Below are 17347 nucleotides of genomic sequence, written 5' to 3' on the forward strand. Positions count from 1 at the left end.
CCTCCTGAGTAGCTGGGATTACAGGTGTGCACCGCTACTGCCCAGCTAATTTTTGTATTTTTAGTAGAGATGGGGTTTCACCATGTTGGCAGGCTGGTCTCTAACTCCTGACCTCAAATGATCCACCTGCCTCAGCCTCCCAAAGTGCTGGAATCACAGGTGTGAGCTACCACGCCCGGCCAAATCCTATGTTCTTAATCACTATCCTGTTTGCTTAATTTCTGTCTCCTGTATTAGAATGAAGCTCTATGCAGACAAGGACTATGTTGGTGGTGTTCTCCACTGTGCCAACACAACTAGTTGTTGAATAAAATCAGTGAATAACCTAAGTGGAAGAAATAGTGGATTACGTTATGTACAGATTTAAGAAATCATCATGTACTGCTTAACTATGGAGACACTTTCTGAGAAATTCATTGCTAGGCAATTTCATGATTGTGTGAATATCATAAAATGTACTCACACAGAACCTAGAGGATATAGTGCACTACACATATAGGCTATCTGTTATAACCTATTGCTCCTAGGCTACAAACCTGTAGAGCATGTTACTGTACTGAATACTGTAGGTAACTGTAACACAATGGTAAGTATTTACGTATCTAAACACAGTAAAGGTAATGTGTTGCTTTACGACAATGTTAGGTGTTATGACTGCTAGGATATCACTAGGTGATAGGAAATTTTCAGCTCCAGTGTAATCTTATGGGACCACCATTGTACATGCAGCCCATCATTGACCAAAATGACATATGACTGCAGTTGGATGCAATATTGGCATCCAATTATTTGACCAGCTTTGGTGATTGTTATGGACTGAATGCTTGTCTTCCCACAAAATTCATATGTTGAAGCCCTAACAACCCCCAGAGAGGCCTCTAAGGAAGTACAGTGGTTAAGATTAAATGAGGGCATAAGGGTGGGCCCTAATCCAACAGGATTGGTGTCTTTCTAAGAAGGGAGGACCAGAACCTCTTGCTCTCTGTGGGCATGCACTAAGGAAAGGCCACGGAGAGAAGGTACCCATCTGCAAGCCAGGAAGAGCGTCCTTACCAGAAACTGAGTTGGCCAGAACCTTGGTCTTGGCTTTGAAGCCTCGAAATGTGAGAAAACAAATTTGTGTTGTTTAAGTCACCAGTCTATGCTATTTTGTAATGACAGCCTATGCAGACTAAGACAATGATTAATAGGATGAGGTGAATGCAAAGGAGAGCGTTCTAGCCTGGGTGACTAAAGGCACAAGTGGTGCCACTTATTGGGGATAGAGGCCCATGAAGAGGAAGAGGAGAGATTTGCTGGGATTAAGGAACAACATTAACTATTCTGTACTTAGAGGTCACCTCACTCAAACATAGAAATAAAGAAGTTAGGTATTAAAAACCATTTATTCAATAAATGTTTATACATTCCCTAGCCATGGTGGTCACTGTACTTGTCCTGATAATACAAAGTAAATAAGATTCATTTTCTGCCCTCAATGAACTTATAGTCTAGTGGGGAGAAATACTGTTCCCTTTTGTAAACCTAGCACTCTAGTGTGAAAAACCATTTTCCTTTTCCCCACTTCTAAAGACTTGCAACTCGTAAGAAGTAAAAAGATAAGATCCCATATCATCACCTGTAACTGCAGAGTTGTTTAAGATTGGACAAGAGAAGGTATATAGAAACGTTCTGTCAAGTGCAATATGCATGTTAGCAATTACTGTAATTATAAAGCTACATTACTGACCTCCAGAACTGGAGGTGAATCAGCCATGGCAGCAATCATAGGTGAAAAAGCTACCTTTGAACCCTGTGGGTGGCAGGCATTCCAGGATGGAGGAAGGAATAAGATGGGTGAAGCACGGAAAGAAAAGGCTTTGGGGTCCTACAGATGTAGTTCACATCACAATTCAGTCAGTTATTAGTTATGGAAAGTTGTACAAGTCATGTTATTGATCCGAGCTTTAGTTTCTTCATCTGTAAAATGGGGTTAATCACATCTACCCAGGAGGGTTGTTCTGAGTATGTAAAGGGCCTGGCATGGTGCCTAGAAGAACTGATGATGCTCAATTAATGGTAACTGTGGCTTCTATTAATATCATCATTTTCCTCTTCTACCTTCTAAGGGATTTGTTGGTGGTTAAGTTACTTGAGATGCAAGGAAGTAAGAAAAATGGAAGAGCTATTAAAGACCTGCTTTAAAAATTATTTTTTAATTAATTATTTATTTATTTTGAGAGAGAGTCTTGTTCTATCACCCAGGCTGGAGTACAGTGGTGCGATCTCGGCTCACTGCAACCTCTGCCTCCTATCTCAGCAATTCTCCTGTCTCAGCCTCCCAATTAACTGGGATTACAGGTGTGTCCCACCACACCTGGCTAATTTTTGTATTTTTAGTAGAGATGAGGTTTCACCATGTTGGCCAGGCTGGTCACCAACTCCTGACCTCAGGTGATCCACCCACCTCGGCCTCCCAAAGTGCTGGGATTACAGGCGTGAGCCACCGCACCCAGCCAAAAAAGTTATTTTTAAAGGCAAAGAAAAGCAGTTCAATCCAGCTTTCATCTCCTAACCTACGGTGCAAATGTATAACTCCTAAAGAAAATGACCACTATGTTATATGGCTTGCAGCCTGAGGACATCCACCTTCTTCACTGTCTCATATTCTATCCTAAGCAGATCTACCAAACACTGTTAATAAGGAGTCTCTGAAGGCAATGCTTCTCAAACTTTAATGTCACGTAGGAGCCACCTGGAGGCTTGCTAGAATGCAGATTTTCATTCAGTGGATTTAGGGTAAGGCATAAAATTCTGCATTTCTAATATGTTCCCAGGTGAGACTCATGCTGCTCTTTCATGGACCTTACTTTGAGGAAGCAGCAAGGCTATGAAAGGAAGTGGAAATATCTTCCTTGGCATAGTATTCTCTGTAATGGCTTGCTTCTCTTTAGTGATCTACCTAAAAACAAAGTAGCTATTAATAGAACACTAAAGGAACTTTTTTCAGACCAGGTTTAGAAACTCTGAACAGGGATTCATTTCAGATCAATATCAACTTTTTGGAACAGCTTACTATGTACAAGGCACTGTGTAAGGTGCTGGGGATATAAGAGTTGATATGACAATTCCTGCTTCAAAACATTGCCCATTATGCCCTGTATATTGCTAACCTCCTGAGGACAGTCTTCTTGTCTCCCCGGTTGCCTAAAACTATACAGATGTTTAAAAAATACTAAATGAGGCTGGGTGCAGTGGCTCTCTACTAAAAATACAAAAATTAGCCAGGCCTGGTGGTGTACTCCTGTACTCACAGCTACTTGGGAGGCTGAGGCAGAAGAATTGCTTGAACCCAGGAGACACAGGTTGCGGTGAGTCGAGATGGTGCCACTGCATTCCAGCCTGGGCGACAGAGTGAAACTCTGTCTCAAACAAACGAACAAAAAAACAAACAAACAAAAAAACCTAAACAAGTGAATGAATGAGTTCATAGGAGTTTCATTTAAAAGATCTTCTGCCAGCATATGACAATGACACACTGCTCCGTATCTTAACCATCACTTTTAAGAGGTGACTGAGTTAAAATGAGGCCAGTAGAGTGGGCCTAATCTAATCTGACTGGTGTCCCTGCTAGAAGAGAAAATTTGGTCACACAAGGAGACACCAGGGATGCATGCATACAGAGGAAATACCATGTCAGGACACAGAAAGTGGTGACTGCAAGCCAAGGAGAGATGCCTCAGAAGAAACCAAACCTGCCCAGACACCTTGATCTCAGACTGCTAGCCTCCAGAACTTTGACAAAAGAAATTTCTGTGGTTTATGGCCCCCAATGCCCAGATCTAAGACCCTACTTCTGTAAGATACACAAAATATCAGCACGATTCTAAGAGTGGATAGATGAACCTCAAGTTGCAGTGGGAACTATGAATGCAAGGATTAAGGTGAGATGGACTGAACAGGGTGAGACAGCAGCCGAAAATGGACTAAAATAGCTGCCATATATACATTTCTCTCCCTTTTCATCATACCAACACAAAGTCTAGGGCTGTTCTCTCAAATCTGAGACTGAAAGTAGCTTTTAGACCTTTTCCCCCCTCCCAGGCTACATTTTAATATTTAATATGATTTCAAAATATTGTGTCAGGAACAAGACCCCAGATTTGTTTGTATTCAAAGTTCTAAAGATTATTTATGACGTTAAAGTAGTGAGATTGAATTTTTCCTTTCCTTTCCTTTCCTTTCCTTCCTTCCTTCCTTCCTTCCTCCCTCCCTCCCTCCCTTCCTCCCTTCCTTCCTTCCATCTTCTCTCTCTTTCTCACTTTCTTTCTTTCTTTTTTGAGACAGGGTCTTGCTCTGTAACCCAGGCTACAGTTCAGTGGCACAATCATAGCTCACTGCAGCCTTGGGCTCAAATTATCATGGATTACATTTTTGACAAAAAAATTTATACAAAATGCAGTCAAATGAGAGTACTGCTAGCCACAAGGAAGCTAGATCTGAAGCCTGAATCTGAAGTCAAGGGATTGATTTTTTGGTTTTTGTTTTTAATAACATTCCAACTCATATCAGATGAGTGCCTCCTTCAAAGGAGTCATTCTGGAAAGTTCTACACTTATTCTAATTATGTCCCTGTTTTCAAATTATGATGTCTGGAGTTGCTTTCAGGGTTTATGAGATAGTCTTTTGAATGCTCTCAATGTTGACTCTTGAAAGTAGATTTGATTTTAAAAAACAATCAAGGGTTCTGGGCCAAATCTGGTGAACTAGGGGGGCAGTCAAACTGTGTAATGCCAAGAAGAGTGACTCTAATGTATCCAGGCTGATTTTTCTTGAGTGAATTTATAGTCACCAGAAGGCACTTTCTGAAGACAAACTCAGACATTAAGTAAACATGTTATAAGCATGACATCAAGCTTGAGTTTGGGGAGGAGGGTTGGAGGATGGTGACTGCGCTGAAAGAAACCCCACTCATTTGGGTATGCAAATTTTCTTTTTCTTTTTCTTTTTTTTTTTTTTTGAGACGGAGTCTCTCTCTGTCGCCCAGGCTGGAGTGCAGTGGCCGGATCTCAGCTCACTGCAAGCTCCGCCTCCCGGGTTCACGCCATTCTCCTGCCTCAGCCTCCCGAGTAGCTGGGACTACAGGCGCCCGCCACCTCGCCCGGCTAGTTATTCATATTTTTTTTAGTAGAGACGGGGTTTCACCATGTTAGCCAGGATGGTTTCGATCTCCTGACCTCGTGATCCGCCCGTCTCGGCCTCCCAAAGTGCTGGGATTATAGGCTTGAGCCACCGCGCCCGGCCTGGGTATGCAAGTTTTCTAGGATCTCCTCTACCCAGAATATTTCTTCAGGTCCAGATCTATCCTATTTCACAGGACCACAGTTCTTAGAATTACAAGGATCCTACTGCCTTAGTCAACTTTTAACCCCCAACCTGAGTACTTCCCTCCCCGCTCAAAGACAGCGTCTTGTTCTTTTGTATAGTGGTGGGATTACAGCTCACTGCAGCTTTAAACTCTTGGGCTCAAGTAATCCTCCCGCCTGAGCTTCCCAAAGTGATGGGATTACAAGCATGAGCCACCGCGCCAGGCCCTGAACCTGAGTACTTGATATGTGTGCAGCCAATACCTGATGGGAAGTTAAATATGGGGAAGAATGTCTAAGGTGTTTGGGTTTAGTCTACATGATTCAAAAGGCAGAAGAGTTAGGATTTGGAGACACAAATTTCTGCTCTATATGGGGAAGACATTGTCAGCCACTGGAGCTGTCCAGCAATGGGACTAGTTTGCTCTGTAAATAGTGAGCTTTCAGCCCTGGGAGTTTAAAGCAAAGGCTGCTTGTATGGGAACCTGTAGAGGTGCCTCCTGTAATAGGTGGGGAGCTATGCAATGACCTTCAACGGCTATCTCCGACCTACACAGTATCTGACACTTGGTAGGCTTTGGAAAAACACTAGTGGAATGGAACAAATAAGGAATATGTTGCATCTTGTGAGTCAAGTAGAGGGGAAGAGGCCTGGGGCTCAATCAGGAGCAAGAAGTGAGGTAGAAGTGAGATGAAAATAGCCAGGGAGCCAAGAGGTAGAGTCTTCCTTGGGTTTTCGGTACCATAGGAGAGAAATTGCTTTGGGTACCTAGAGCCTCACGTGGTTAGGAAAGGATAAAACCTTTGAAGGGGATAGGAGTTGGGGGAGAAGATAGACTCCTGCTCACCCTTCTTAAACTCCTCCAGTACCGTGTCCAGTCGGGTGTCATTGAAAACACAATGCAGGGGCCGGTTGTAGAAGCGGGTGACAGTGAGGAGCGGGGTGCAGTCGTCGGGGTCTACGAAGGCCAAGTCCTTGACAAATAAAATGTCCACAATGTTGTGCCGCTGGTCGCCCTCATACACTGGGATGCGAGTGTAGCCGCTGCGCAGGATCTCGGAGACAGTGGCGAAGTCGAGTACCGCGTCTGAGCGCAGCATGAAGCAGTCTCCCAGGGGGGTTAGCACCTCCTCCACCACTTTGGTGCGCAGCTCCAGGGCACCCTGTATGATGTTGAGCTCCTCCTTCACCAGGTCGCTGTAGGGGTCTGCGGCCCGCAACGTCTCCAGCAGCTTTTCCCGCGTGTAGAAGGTGCTTATCTCCTGGCGCAGCGCCCAGTCCAGCAGGCGGCCCAGCGGGTAGCACACGGGGAAGGCGGCTGCCATCAGAAGCCGGGTCAGGCACACGCTGTGCGAGGCGATGGCCAGCCCGTGCCGGGAACACACTGAGTAGGGGCAGATTTCGGCGCCCAGGAATACCGCGCCGGTGCACACGAGCGCCGGCAGCCAAGGGAAGTGGATCCCCTCTTCGCTGTAGTCTTCCCCGGTGCCCCCGACGCCCGGCGGCAGCGAGGCGTACAGCCAGCCAGCCAGGGCCGCGTTGGCTCCGGCTTGGCCCAGGAGCAGGGTGCAGAGCAGATGGGTCCCCCTGCCGCGAACGGCCTGCACTCGGCGCGCCTGCTCCTGCTCGGCGGCCGAGCCGCTGTTCCGCAGCACCCGTAACTCCACCGGGTCCAGCGACAGCAGGCTCAGGCGCAGGCCGCTGAACAGGGCCGACAAGGCTAGCAGCAGGAGCGCCCCGAGCGCCCGCAGCCACGCAGGGGGCAGCAGGTCCCCGCCTGGGCCGTACAACCGCGGGCGGACGCGCAGCAGGAAGCCGCCGGCGGCGCCGTGGTGGTGCCACGCGCGCCCATCCCAGGCGCAGAGCGAAAAGAGCTTCCCGCCACCGCCCGCACCGCCCCGCTCCGCCTCGCCCTTGCGCAGCTCCCGCACTCGCACCTGGACCAGGGCCGAGCCTGCCACGCCCCCGGGACGCAAGGGCCCCAGGACTTCTACGTCCGATGCCCAGTCGCTCTGCTCCCGGCAGCGCTGCGGTCCCGGGGGGCGCGTGGGGACCGCGCTAGGGGCCACGCTGCTACCGCCCGGGGGCTCCTCGATGAACACGAGCCGCGGAGCCCAGTCGCCGGTGCCATTGTCCCCCGAGGAGAAGGTCGGTGAGGGCACCGGTGCGGCGGTCGCCGGCGGTCCTGGCTGGAAATAGACACGCAGGAGGAAGCTGGTGCCTTCGGCGGCGCGCAGGGTGCCCCCTTCCAGGGACACGCGGCCTCCAGCAGTGTCCTCTGGCCGCAGGCCCAGCAGCCAGGCGGCGGCGGCCGGGGGCCGAGGAGACAGGGAAAAGAAGAGCAGAAGCACAGCGCCTCGGCTGCAGCAGTCCCGGAGCCTGACACCCACCGCTGCTGCCGCCGCCGCGGCCGCCGCCATCCTGCAACCAGCGCTGCTGCACGTGATACTGCAGAAAGCCGAGCGAGAGCTGGCGGGAGGAGGAGCCGGAGCCGGGAACCCAGCCGCAGGCAGGTCACCACGTGTACGCCCACTGCGCGCGTGGGCTGGTGGCGGTGGGCATTCAGACTCCGCCTGGGCAGGGGGTCCCCGCGGGAGGCTGGAGGTGGCCAGGCATCACCACACTGTGCGTAGCCGGTACACACTTCGATATATCTGAGCTACAGCCTGAAAAGGCTGGGCTTGCAACACGGCCTCCTACTCCAAAAGTAAGGTGCCCCTCTGCGAACTCCTACCCGGCAGTAATTCCCTGCCGGCTGCACTGCTTCCCTATTGGCCCGGGAAATTTCCCAGCTTTTCGCGTCTCCTGCCACTTGCATTCCCCCTTCTGGCCAAAAGAATACTCTGGAGTCAAGTCTTGAATATGTGAAAACTTTTACCCTCAACTCCAGCCTACTTTCATTATTGTAAAAATTTCTGAATTATTTAAGTTCAATTCTTAAGATCAAAATTTCCATCAATAAGAAACTGTTGAAATAAATGAAACCACTGTGCAATGGAATACTATGTGGCAAGAAAAAATAATGAGGTGGATCCATTGTATATGTGATATGGAAAAAAATCTCCGAAGTAATTGGGGAAACAATGTGAGGTGCAGAACAGCAAGTATAATATGCTACCATTTGTGTTAAAAGTATTTATGCATACATTTGTACACATACATTTATATGAGATTTATTTATTTATTTATTTTGAGATGGAGTCTTGCTCTGTCACCCAGGGTGGAGTGCAGTGGCACAATCTTGGCTCACTGCAACCTTCACCTCCCGGGTTCAAGCGATTCTCCTACCTCAGCCTCCTAAGTAGCTGGAATTATAGGCGTGCGCCACCATGCCCAGCTAATTTTTGTATTTTTAGTAGAGACAGGGTCTTACCCTGTTGGCCAAGCTGGTCTCGAACCCCAGACTTCAAGTGATCCATCTGCCTTGGCTTCCCAGAGTGCTGGGATTACAGGCATGAGCCACCGCGACCCACTGGTTACATCTTTTATTTATTTTTTAATTAATTAATTAATTTTGAGATGGAGTTTCGCTCTTGTTGCCTAGGCTGAAGTGCAGTGGCGGGATCTCGGCTCACTGCAACCTCCGCCTTCCAGGTTCAAGCGATTCTCCTACCTCAACCTCCATAGCTGGGATTACAGGCGCTCGCCACCGCGCCCGGCTAATTTTTGTGGTTTTTTTTTTTTTTTTTTTTTTTAAGTAGAGACGGGGTTTCACCACATTGACCAGGCTGGTCTCGAACTCCTGACCTAAGGTGATCTGCCTGCCTTGGCCTCCCAAAGTGCTGGAATGACAGGCGTAAGCCACTGCGCCTGACCGGTTACATCTTAATGATAGTACAATATCAAAATCAGGAAGTTGATATTGGTGTAATGTGTGTGTGTATAGTTCTCTATCATTTTATCACGTGTATGGATATATGTGACCATCGCTGCAACCAAAATACAGATCTATTATCACAAAGACCTAGGAGGGAGACTTTCTTATTAAATTCCTTGTATTGTTTGAATTTACCCTGGGACTATATTATTTTTATACATTTATTTTTAAACTTTATATAGTAAAATTCACTTTTTGGTGTACTGTTCTATGAATTTTGACAAATGCATATACATGTAACCATCACAATAAAAAGTAATTCCATCACCACCACCCCCCCGCCAATTCTCTTACTGTCCTATTGTAGTCAACCCCTCCCTCCGTCTTATCCTCTGGGAACTGCTGATCTGTTCTCCCCTATAGTTTTCTTTTCTGGAATATCATATAAATGGAGAATATGGTCTGTAGCCTTTTTGGGTCTCCCTTCCTTTACTAAGTTAGCATAATGCATTTACGATTCATCTATGTTGTTGTGATTTTCAGTAGTTCATCCTTTTGTATGGCTGAGTAGCATTCCATTATATGGACATGTCACAGTTTGTTTATCCATTCAATAAAGAATATTTGAGTTATTTCCAGTTTTTAGCAATTATTAATAAAGTGGCTATAATCATTTGTGTGATGGTTTTTGTGAGAACATAAATTTTTATTTCTCTTGGGTAAATTTATAAGTCTGTATTACATTTTAAAATATAGTAATCCCAGCTACTTGGTAGGCGGAAGTGGGAGGATCTCTTGAGGCCAGGAGTTAGAGACCAGCCGGAGCAACGAAGGGAGACCCTGTCTCTAAAAAATTAAAAATTAAAAAATTAGCCAGGCATGGTGACACATGCTTGTAGTTTCATCTACTTGGGAGGCTGCAGCAAGAGGATCACTTGAGCCCAGGAATTCGAAGCTGCAGTGATCTATGATCGTATCACTGCACTCCAGCCTGGACAACAGCATGAAACCTTGTCTCTAAAAATAATTAATAAATTAAAAAGGAAGAGTTATTTTACATACGACCCTTGGCACCTCTGTTTAGTGTAAAAAATCATCCCTATGTGTGAAATCTCATTTTCCATGGCATTTGTGACATGCCATTGTCTCAAAATACACTAGATCCTGTCCACTATAAGCTGCTTCTTGCATGGGCTACTTAAGAGACAGAATGACTGGTAGAACTTGTTTGGACCCTAGGTTGATGCTCCCTCTACCTGGTAGAGCTGACTGAAATAAAATATTTAAAAACTATTAGAACAGGAATTAAAAAACTGAAATTTCTGGTTATAAAGTATTACATGCTTATTAACAAAACTTTTAATGCAGAAAAACATAAATAAAAATACACTATGACCCACCAACCAGAGGTAAACACTGTTAACATTTTTTGTACTCCTTTTTACATTTTCTACATAGATAAGTAATTGAGAAATACATACACACATACACATATGTGCTCTCCATATAATTATATATTTTATAATTGAATATGTATCATATATATAATCTAGTCAGCTCCTGTTACTTAACACATCAAGGGCTTTTTCCCCAATGCAATAAAAAATCTTCCGTAAATGTAATTTAAATAAATCAAATATATATGTATTACAGATGTATTGAGAAAGAGAGAGAACTGTAAGAATGAGCCTATTCCCAATTGCACCAGCTCTATTATTAACAAGGGTTAGGCTTGGAAAATCAATCCACTTTTCTGGGCTCATTTCCTCATTTGCGAAGTGAAAGACAGTTTTAAGCTCCCTACCCTTTCATGAGTCAGTGAGTAAGGGCTAATGTACACTGTGTGAAGATAATCTAGAGAGACTGAGTACTTTTCCTTTTACTGAACAGGAGGTTCTGGAAAAGTACTGCGTTTCCAGAGCTCTGCTGTAACTGAAGGGATTCCTGGGGACAGGTTCAGGCAGTGTGATTCTCCTAAGGAAGAGCTGCCAAAAATAGCTCCCCAGAATCTGAATGTTTACTGTCTTCTTAGCTTACAAGATGGGCACTTCCTCTCTTCTTGGAGAGACGGAGGAAATAATACTCACCTTTAATATCATGACTATGTTATTTCAGAATGTACATGCTAAAATGCTTTTGTTTATTTCATTTCTTGTTCATCCATTCTATAAATATTTGTTAATCAACGAAGTGCCAGGCCTTGTGCTAGATATTGGGCATAGCCGACACCATCTTTGTCATCTTGGAGCTTAGATTCTCCTGAGGAAGACAGACATAAACCAGAAATTGCCTACCTGCCTAATTAATTAATTACTCCCATGAAGGAGCTGTTCAAAGTGCCCTGAGGGTGTATAGGACTCATCATCTAGAGAAGAGGGTCTGGGAACTCTATCCACAAAAATTAGATGTTATAAAAATGGAAGAATTTATACATAGGAAGAACATAAAATTATTAAATTTTATATCTTCTATTCCTTTTTTGTACTTTAAAACCATGACAGTGTATTAGTAATATTCCCAATAATATAATCTGTTAGCTCTTTTTTTTTTTTTTCGAGGCAGGGTCTCGCTCTGTTGCCCAAGCTGGAGTGCAGTGGCGTGATCTCTGCTCACTGCAACCTTCGCCTCTGGGTTCAAGCGATTTTTGTGCCTCAGCTTCCTGAGTAGCTGGGATTACAGAAGCACGCCACCACTCCTGGCTAATTTTTGTATTTTTAGTAGAGAGAGACGAGGTTTTGCCATGTTGGCCACACTGGTCTTGAACTCCTGACCTCATATTATCTGCCCACCTTGGCCTCCCAAAGTGCTAGGTTATAGGCATGAGCCACCATGCCCGGCCTGTTAGCATTTATTGAGTGTTTGCCATGTGCCAAGTACATTATCCCTTTTAATTCTCACAATAGATGAGAAAATTGAGGTTCGGATTGGGTGATTTTGTGAAAGTCACATGATTAATGGCTAATGGAGCTCAATGAGACACATAGTTTGAGTCCAAGGTCTACAGTTCCAAAAGTTAGGAAAATAGTAATACCAGGTAACCTTTACAGAAGGCTAACTATGTATCATGCATAAATTAACTCTTTTAATTCTCGTAAGAACCTTTGGAAGTAGGTATTATTATTATAATTTCCATTTTACATGAGGAGGCTGAGCTACAGAGAAATTAAGTACACTGGTGTCCAAGATTATACAATGGATGGCCAAGGCACTGCCAATACACCACACTATTTTACACAACACTACATTATAGCAATCTGTTGTACTTTTGTTTGTTTACATACATCGTTTCACATAGTTGCACTTACTTTTTTTTTTTTTTTGAGAGAGTCTTGCCCTGTTGCCCAGGCTGGAGTATGGTGGGGCAATCTTGGCTCACTGCAACCTCTGCCTCCCAGGTTCCAGTGATTCTTGTACCTCAGCCTCCTGAGTAGCTGGGATTATAGGCATGCACCACCTTGCCTGGCTAAATTTTTTTTTTTGTATTTTTAGTAGAGATGGGCTTCCACCATGTTGGTCAGGCTGGTCTCGAACTTCTGTCCTCAAGTGATCCGCCTGCCTCAGCCTCCCAAAGTGCTGGGATTACAGGTGTGAGCCACTGCACCTGGCCAGTTGCACTTACAATGTTCTTACCACTGTAGACTCTAAACTTTTTTAAAATTCCTCATTATAGCACATTTTCCCTCACTAAAACTATAAACTTGCTTTTCCTTTTTCCTTCCCTCCTCCCACCCTCAGTTGTTGTTGGTGGTGGTGTGTGTTTGTTAGTTTTATCACAGGCACAGATAATTGAGTTAATCATCTTCCTCAGTTGATAATTGATGGTACACTAGCATCATCAGCTATAAAAAGCCTCTCTTACCCCATTCTAATCCCCAATCTCATCCCTTCCCCTTTCAGATAGCCACTCCAATATTGATTGATATATCCTTAAGAATGTATGTATCCTTGTAGAATACTTAGTATTGGTTTGTGTTTTTCCTTTATTGAGATACAAATTACATACCATAAAATTCACCCTTTTATTTTATGTTCTGTCTTGTTCTGTCACCTTGCCTGTAGTGCAGTGGCATGATCATAGTTCACTGCCCTCTTGACCTCCTGGCCTCAAGTGATCCTCTCCGGTAGCTGGGACTACAGGTGCACACCACGATGTCCAGCTAATTCTGTTAAAAATCAAAAAAACTTTTGTAGAGATGGAGTCTCTTCATGTTGCCTAGGCTGGTCTCAAACCCCTGGGCTCAAGTGATTCTTCCACCTTGGCCTTCCAAAATTCTGGGATTACAGGTCTGCACCACTGCACTCAGCCAAATTGACCCTTTAAAGTGTAAAATTCAGTGATTTAATTTTTTAAGAATATTTACAAACTTGTTCAACAATCACCATGATCTAATTCCAGAACATTTTCATCACACCTAAAATAAATCCTGTACCCGTTCACAGTTTCTCTCCAATCCCTGCCCCAAGCCTCCAGCAACCACTAATCTACTTTCTGCCTATAAATGTGTTTTAAATTTTCATAAAATTATTATAGAACTTGTGCTGCTTATTACATTTTCACACAACACTCTTTGTGTAAAATCTGTTCATGTTGCTGAACATACACCTGGTTTGGTGTTCTAAATGCTGCATGGTGTTCCATAGTGTATAGCCAGAACGTTATTTTTATCCATTCCTTTGGAGATGGACACTTAGGTTACTTCCCACTACTACAAATAGAGCCACAGGGAAATCCTTGACCATGGTCCTACTGGATCTGTGAGGCAATTCCTTTAGGATGTAGCTGCCATGGGACTGTGGGGCCACAGTGTATGCATTCACTCAGAATTGCCTCTCCACCAGTAGCGCCTAAGGTTTTCTGTTTTCCTACATCATAGCCTGCATTTGGTTTTGCTCACTTTCCAATTTGGCTAAGCTGATGGGCATGAAGTGTTACCTCATTCTTTCAATTTAAATGTCCCTGATTCCTAGCAACCTTGTGCCTCTCTTCATATATTTGTTAGACTTTCAGGTGTGAAATTGGGAGCTAAAGTTTTGAATTGGCATTTAAAGTACATCTGTTCTCTTTTATAAGACATTCCACATTCAACAGAGCTTCACACATGGAAACATGAACCTAGGCTTTACTGTGCTTAAATCTCTGGACCCAACTCAGGCAGAAGCTGAGAGATGCAGCTTCCATTCCACAGCACAGAGCCGGCTGCTTCTACACCTGCCAGTAGAGCAGGTACAAGACAATCTAGACTTGTTAATGCCCACAATAAATGATTAATTTTGTGTACAGCATTTCTGAGATATGCTGTTTCTATCAGTTAGTAAGAGAAGCTGCCTAGGCTAGGGAGGTTTTTTGTTTTACCAAAAAGGTTAAGAAGTTTTTCTGGAGGGAATGAGTAATCCCCAGCATCTGGGCAGTCAGAAGGTCAATCCCACTTTGGCTACCAGTTTATTCAACACCCGGATCAGGTGACCTATCAGACTAGGTCAACAGAGAGCCAGAAGCAGAGGTGATAAACTCTAGCCAAACAGAAAAAAGACTGAAGATGCTTTCTTTACTGAGAGGAGATGAAAGAATGGAAAGTTGTATATATGTAACTGGCTTTGAGTGTTGTTTGTCAGGATAATCGGGCTCTTAAATGGGTAGGGGAAAAAGTCTGATTGAGATAGTCTTTAGTGCAGTTAAACATTCATTCTTTCTCTTTACAGAGCAATGGTTCTCAAATTTTATTGTCATAAATGTCATATAAATCATGTGGGGAGTTTGTGGTGGTGGCTGTTGTTGCTTTCTTTGTTCTTTTGTTTTTTTCAGGTTCTAAAAAAATACACAGAAAACCGGTAACAGTGGTTGCCTCTCTGAAAAGAAACCGGTAGCTAGGACACAGGGATAGGAGACTTTTTGGCCTTTTAAATTTTGTACAATTAATGTACTTATCCCAGTCAAAAATAATTGACATTTCTATCTCCATTTCCATTATGTATGTCTAGAACAGGACCCAAGAATCTGCATTTTACTAAGTATCCCATGTGATTCCAATTGAGCTGACTGTTGGCTCAGTCTTTGGGAAACAATGATATAAAACAATGGTTCTTAACCTTTTTGCAGTTTACACACTCCCATGAGATTCTTTTTTGTGTGTGTGAGACAGTCTCACTCTGTCGTCCATCCAGGTTGGAGTGCAGTGGCGCCATGTTGGCTCACTGCAACCTCTGCTTTCTGAGTTTATGTGATTCTCCTGCCTCAGCCTCCTGAGTAGCTGTAATTACAGGTGTGTGCCACCATGCCCAGCTAATTTTTTGTATTTTTAGTAGAGATGGAGTTTCACCATGTTGACCAGGCTGATCTCGAACTCCTGACTTCAAGTGATCCACCTGCCTTGGACTCCCACATTTCTGGGATTACAAGCATGAGCCACCACACCTGGCCCTCCATGAGATTCTAATGAGAGCTATTGGTCTTTTCCCTAGAAAACTGCGTATCTACTCAAGGATACAACAATATGAATTTATTGTGAATACAATCACAGGGGTGCATGGGAACCCCAGTGTGCTATCGTGTCTGTGATCACCATGTTAGGGATCCCTGATATAGAGGTTTTTTCACGTCAAGGAGTGTGTGTGTGTGTGGGTGTGTAAGGAAAGAGTAGAGACAAATTCTACTTTTGATGAATGGGCTCCTTCTCCATTTCTAGAACCAATACCTAACTAATAAAGGAACAGAAGATGAGTCCCTCAGCACTTCCCTTCTAGCTACATCCTGTTCACAAACATGTTAATGAAATTTTCAGATGACCCTAAGAGAAGACATGTTGCAAACACCAGGAAAGCCAAATAAATTATATAAAACATTAACAATATGGCAGAGGGAATGACACTCAACTTGGAAAAATTTCAAGCAGAAGCATCTGGGGAAAAATAATTGGAAAGAAATTTTTTCATGAGGCGGGCAACACCTGGAAAATATTAATAGCTGTAAGAGGCCCTAGGGTGATGCTAAACGGCAAATTAGATACATGTCTGCTGTATAATATTGTGAGAAAAATATGACATTGGTCTCTTGTCATAAAGCAGGGAGATAATAGCTCTTTCTGTTTGGCCCTAGTGAGATAGCACCTGGGATGCTGTTTTTAGTTTTGGACACTTCATTAGCAGAAAATTGTTGATTAGCATTTGGGAATTTGGAGGCAAGAAACAAGAACAATTAAAGGCATTTATTTGACATGACTCAACCATTTAAAACCAATGGCACAAACAGAAAAAGAAATAATACAGCTCTGTACTTAGATTGTGTTGCTGAGAAATCAAAGGTCTCTTTAACTTCAGCATCGAACCACTGATTATTAGAATAGGAGGGACTTTGGAGATGAATTTTCATGAACTTTAAGTTCCTGGACAGTACTAAAATTTTGTTAGCTGAGCAGGTTGCCTGGGGCAATGCATTTCACAGAGATCTAGAAAGGGCCTTCTTAAAACATAGACCTGATAATATTATTTACCTGCTTAATACCCTTCAGTGTCTTCCCATGACATTGAAAATAAATCCAGCCTCTTAACAGGATACACATGGTTCTGCTGAATGTGGCCTTCACGTAAATGTTGACTTTAGCTTCTGCCACTCTCCCCTGAGCTCACCAATCGTCAGCCACACTGGCCTCTTGTTTTGAGAACTCTCCAAGCTCTTTCCATCCTTTTGATGGTTCTTATGGTCTTCGAATTTGTTGCTTATTTCTCCAGCTCCTTGCATTGTTGATTCTATCTCATCTTTCCTCTGTCCATGACCATCTAACCTAAAGCCTCCATGCTCACTCCATTATTCTCTTTATAAGATTATCATACTCTCCAGTTATCTTTATTTACTTGATTGTTTATTATCTTCCCCTTCATTAGGATATAAAGTCCAGAAGAGTAAGAATCTTTCCTATCTCACTCATTGCTATATTCCCAGTACCCAGCATACAGTAATAGCCAGCACTTACTGAGTTCTTAGAATATTCCTGACTCTGTTCAGTATTTTACATATATCAACTCACTTAACCCTCAGAGTAACCCTATGAGATAGGACCATTATCTCTAGCTTACAGATAAGAAAGTGAAGTGAAAAGCAACTAAGTATAACTTGCCTAAGGTCACACAGCAAGTAAGTGGTTGAGCAGGGATTTGCATCTCAGCAGTATGACTTGCCCAGGGTCTAGA

At 43.9% G+C, this 17347-nt stretch overlaps 1 protein-coding gene across 2 annotated transcripts in view; it reads right to left on the bottom strand.

Moving 5' to 3' along the window:
- Nucleotides 1–8539, bottom strand: part of CNNM1 (cyclin and CBS domain divalent metal cation transport mediator 1) — a 68618-nt gene extending 60079 nt beyond the window's left edge. For both annotated transcript variants that reach the window (XM_033186307.1, XM_033186296.1), the window contains exon 1: nucleotides 6194–8539. In XM_033186307.1, the coding sequence (XP_033042198.1) occupies nucleotides 6194–7766 (1573 nt within the window). In that variant the 5' untranslated portion in view covers nucleotides 7767–8539. The remainder of the gene's footprint in view (nucleotides 1–6193) is intronic.
- Between the last annotated feature and the right edge of the window lie 8808 nt (nucleotides 8540–17347).

This window comes from Trachypithecus francoisi, unplaced genomic scaffold (assembly GCF_009764315.1).
Source record: "Trachypithecus francoisi isolate TF-2019V2 unplaced genomic scaffold, Tfra_2.0 Contig01579, whole genome shotgun sequence".
In the NCBI taxonomy this organism is placed as follows: Eukaryota; Metazoa; Chordata; class Mammalia; order Primates; family Cercopithecidae; genus Trachypithecus; species Trachypithecus francoisi.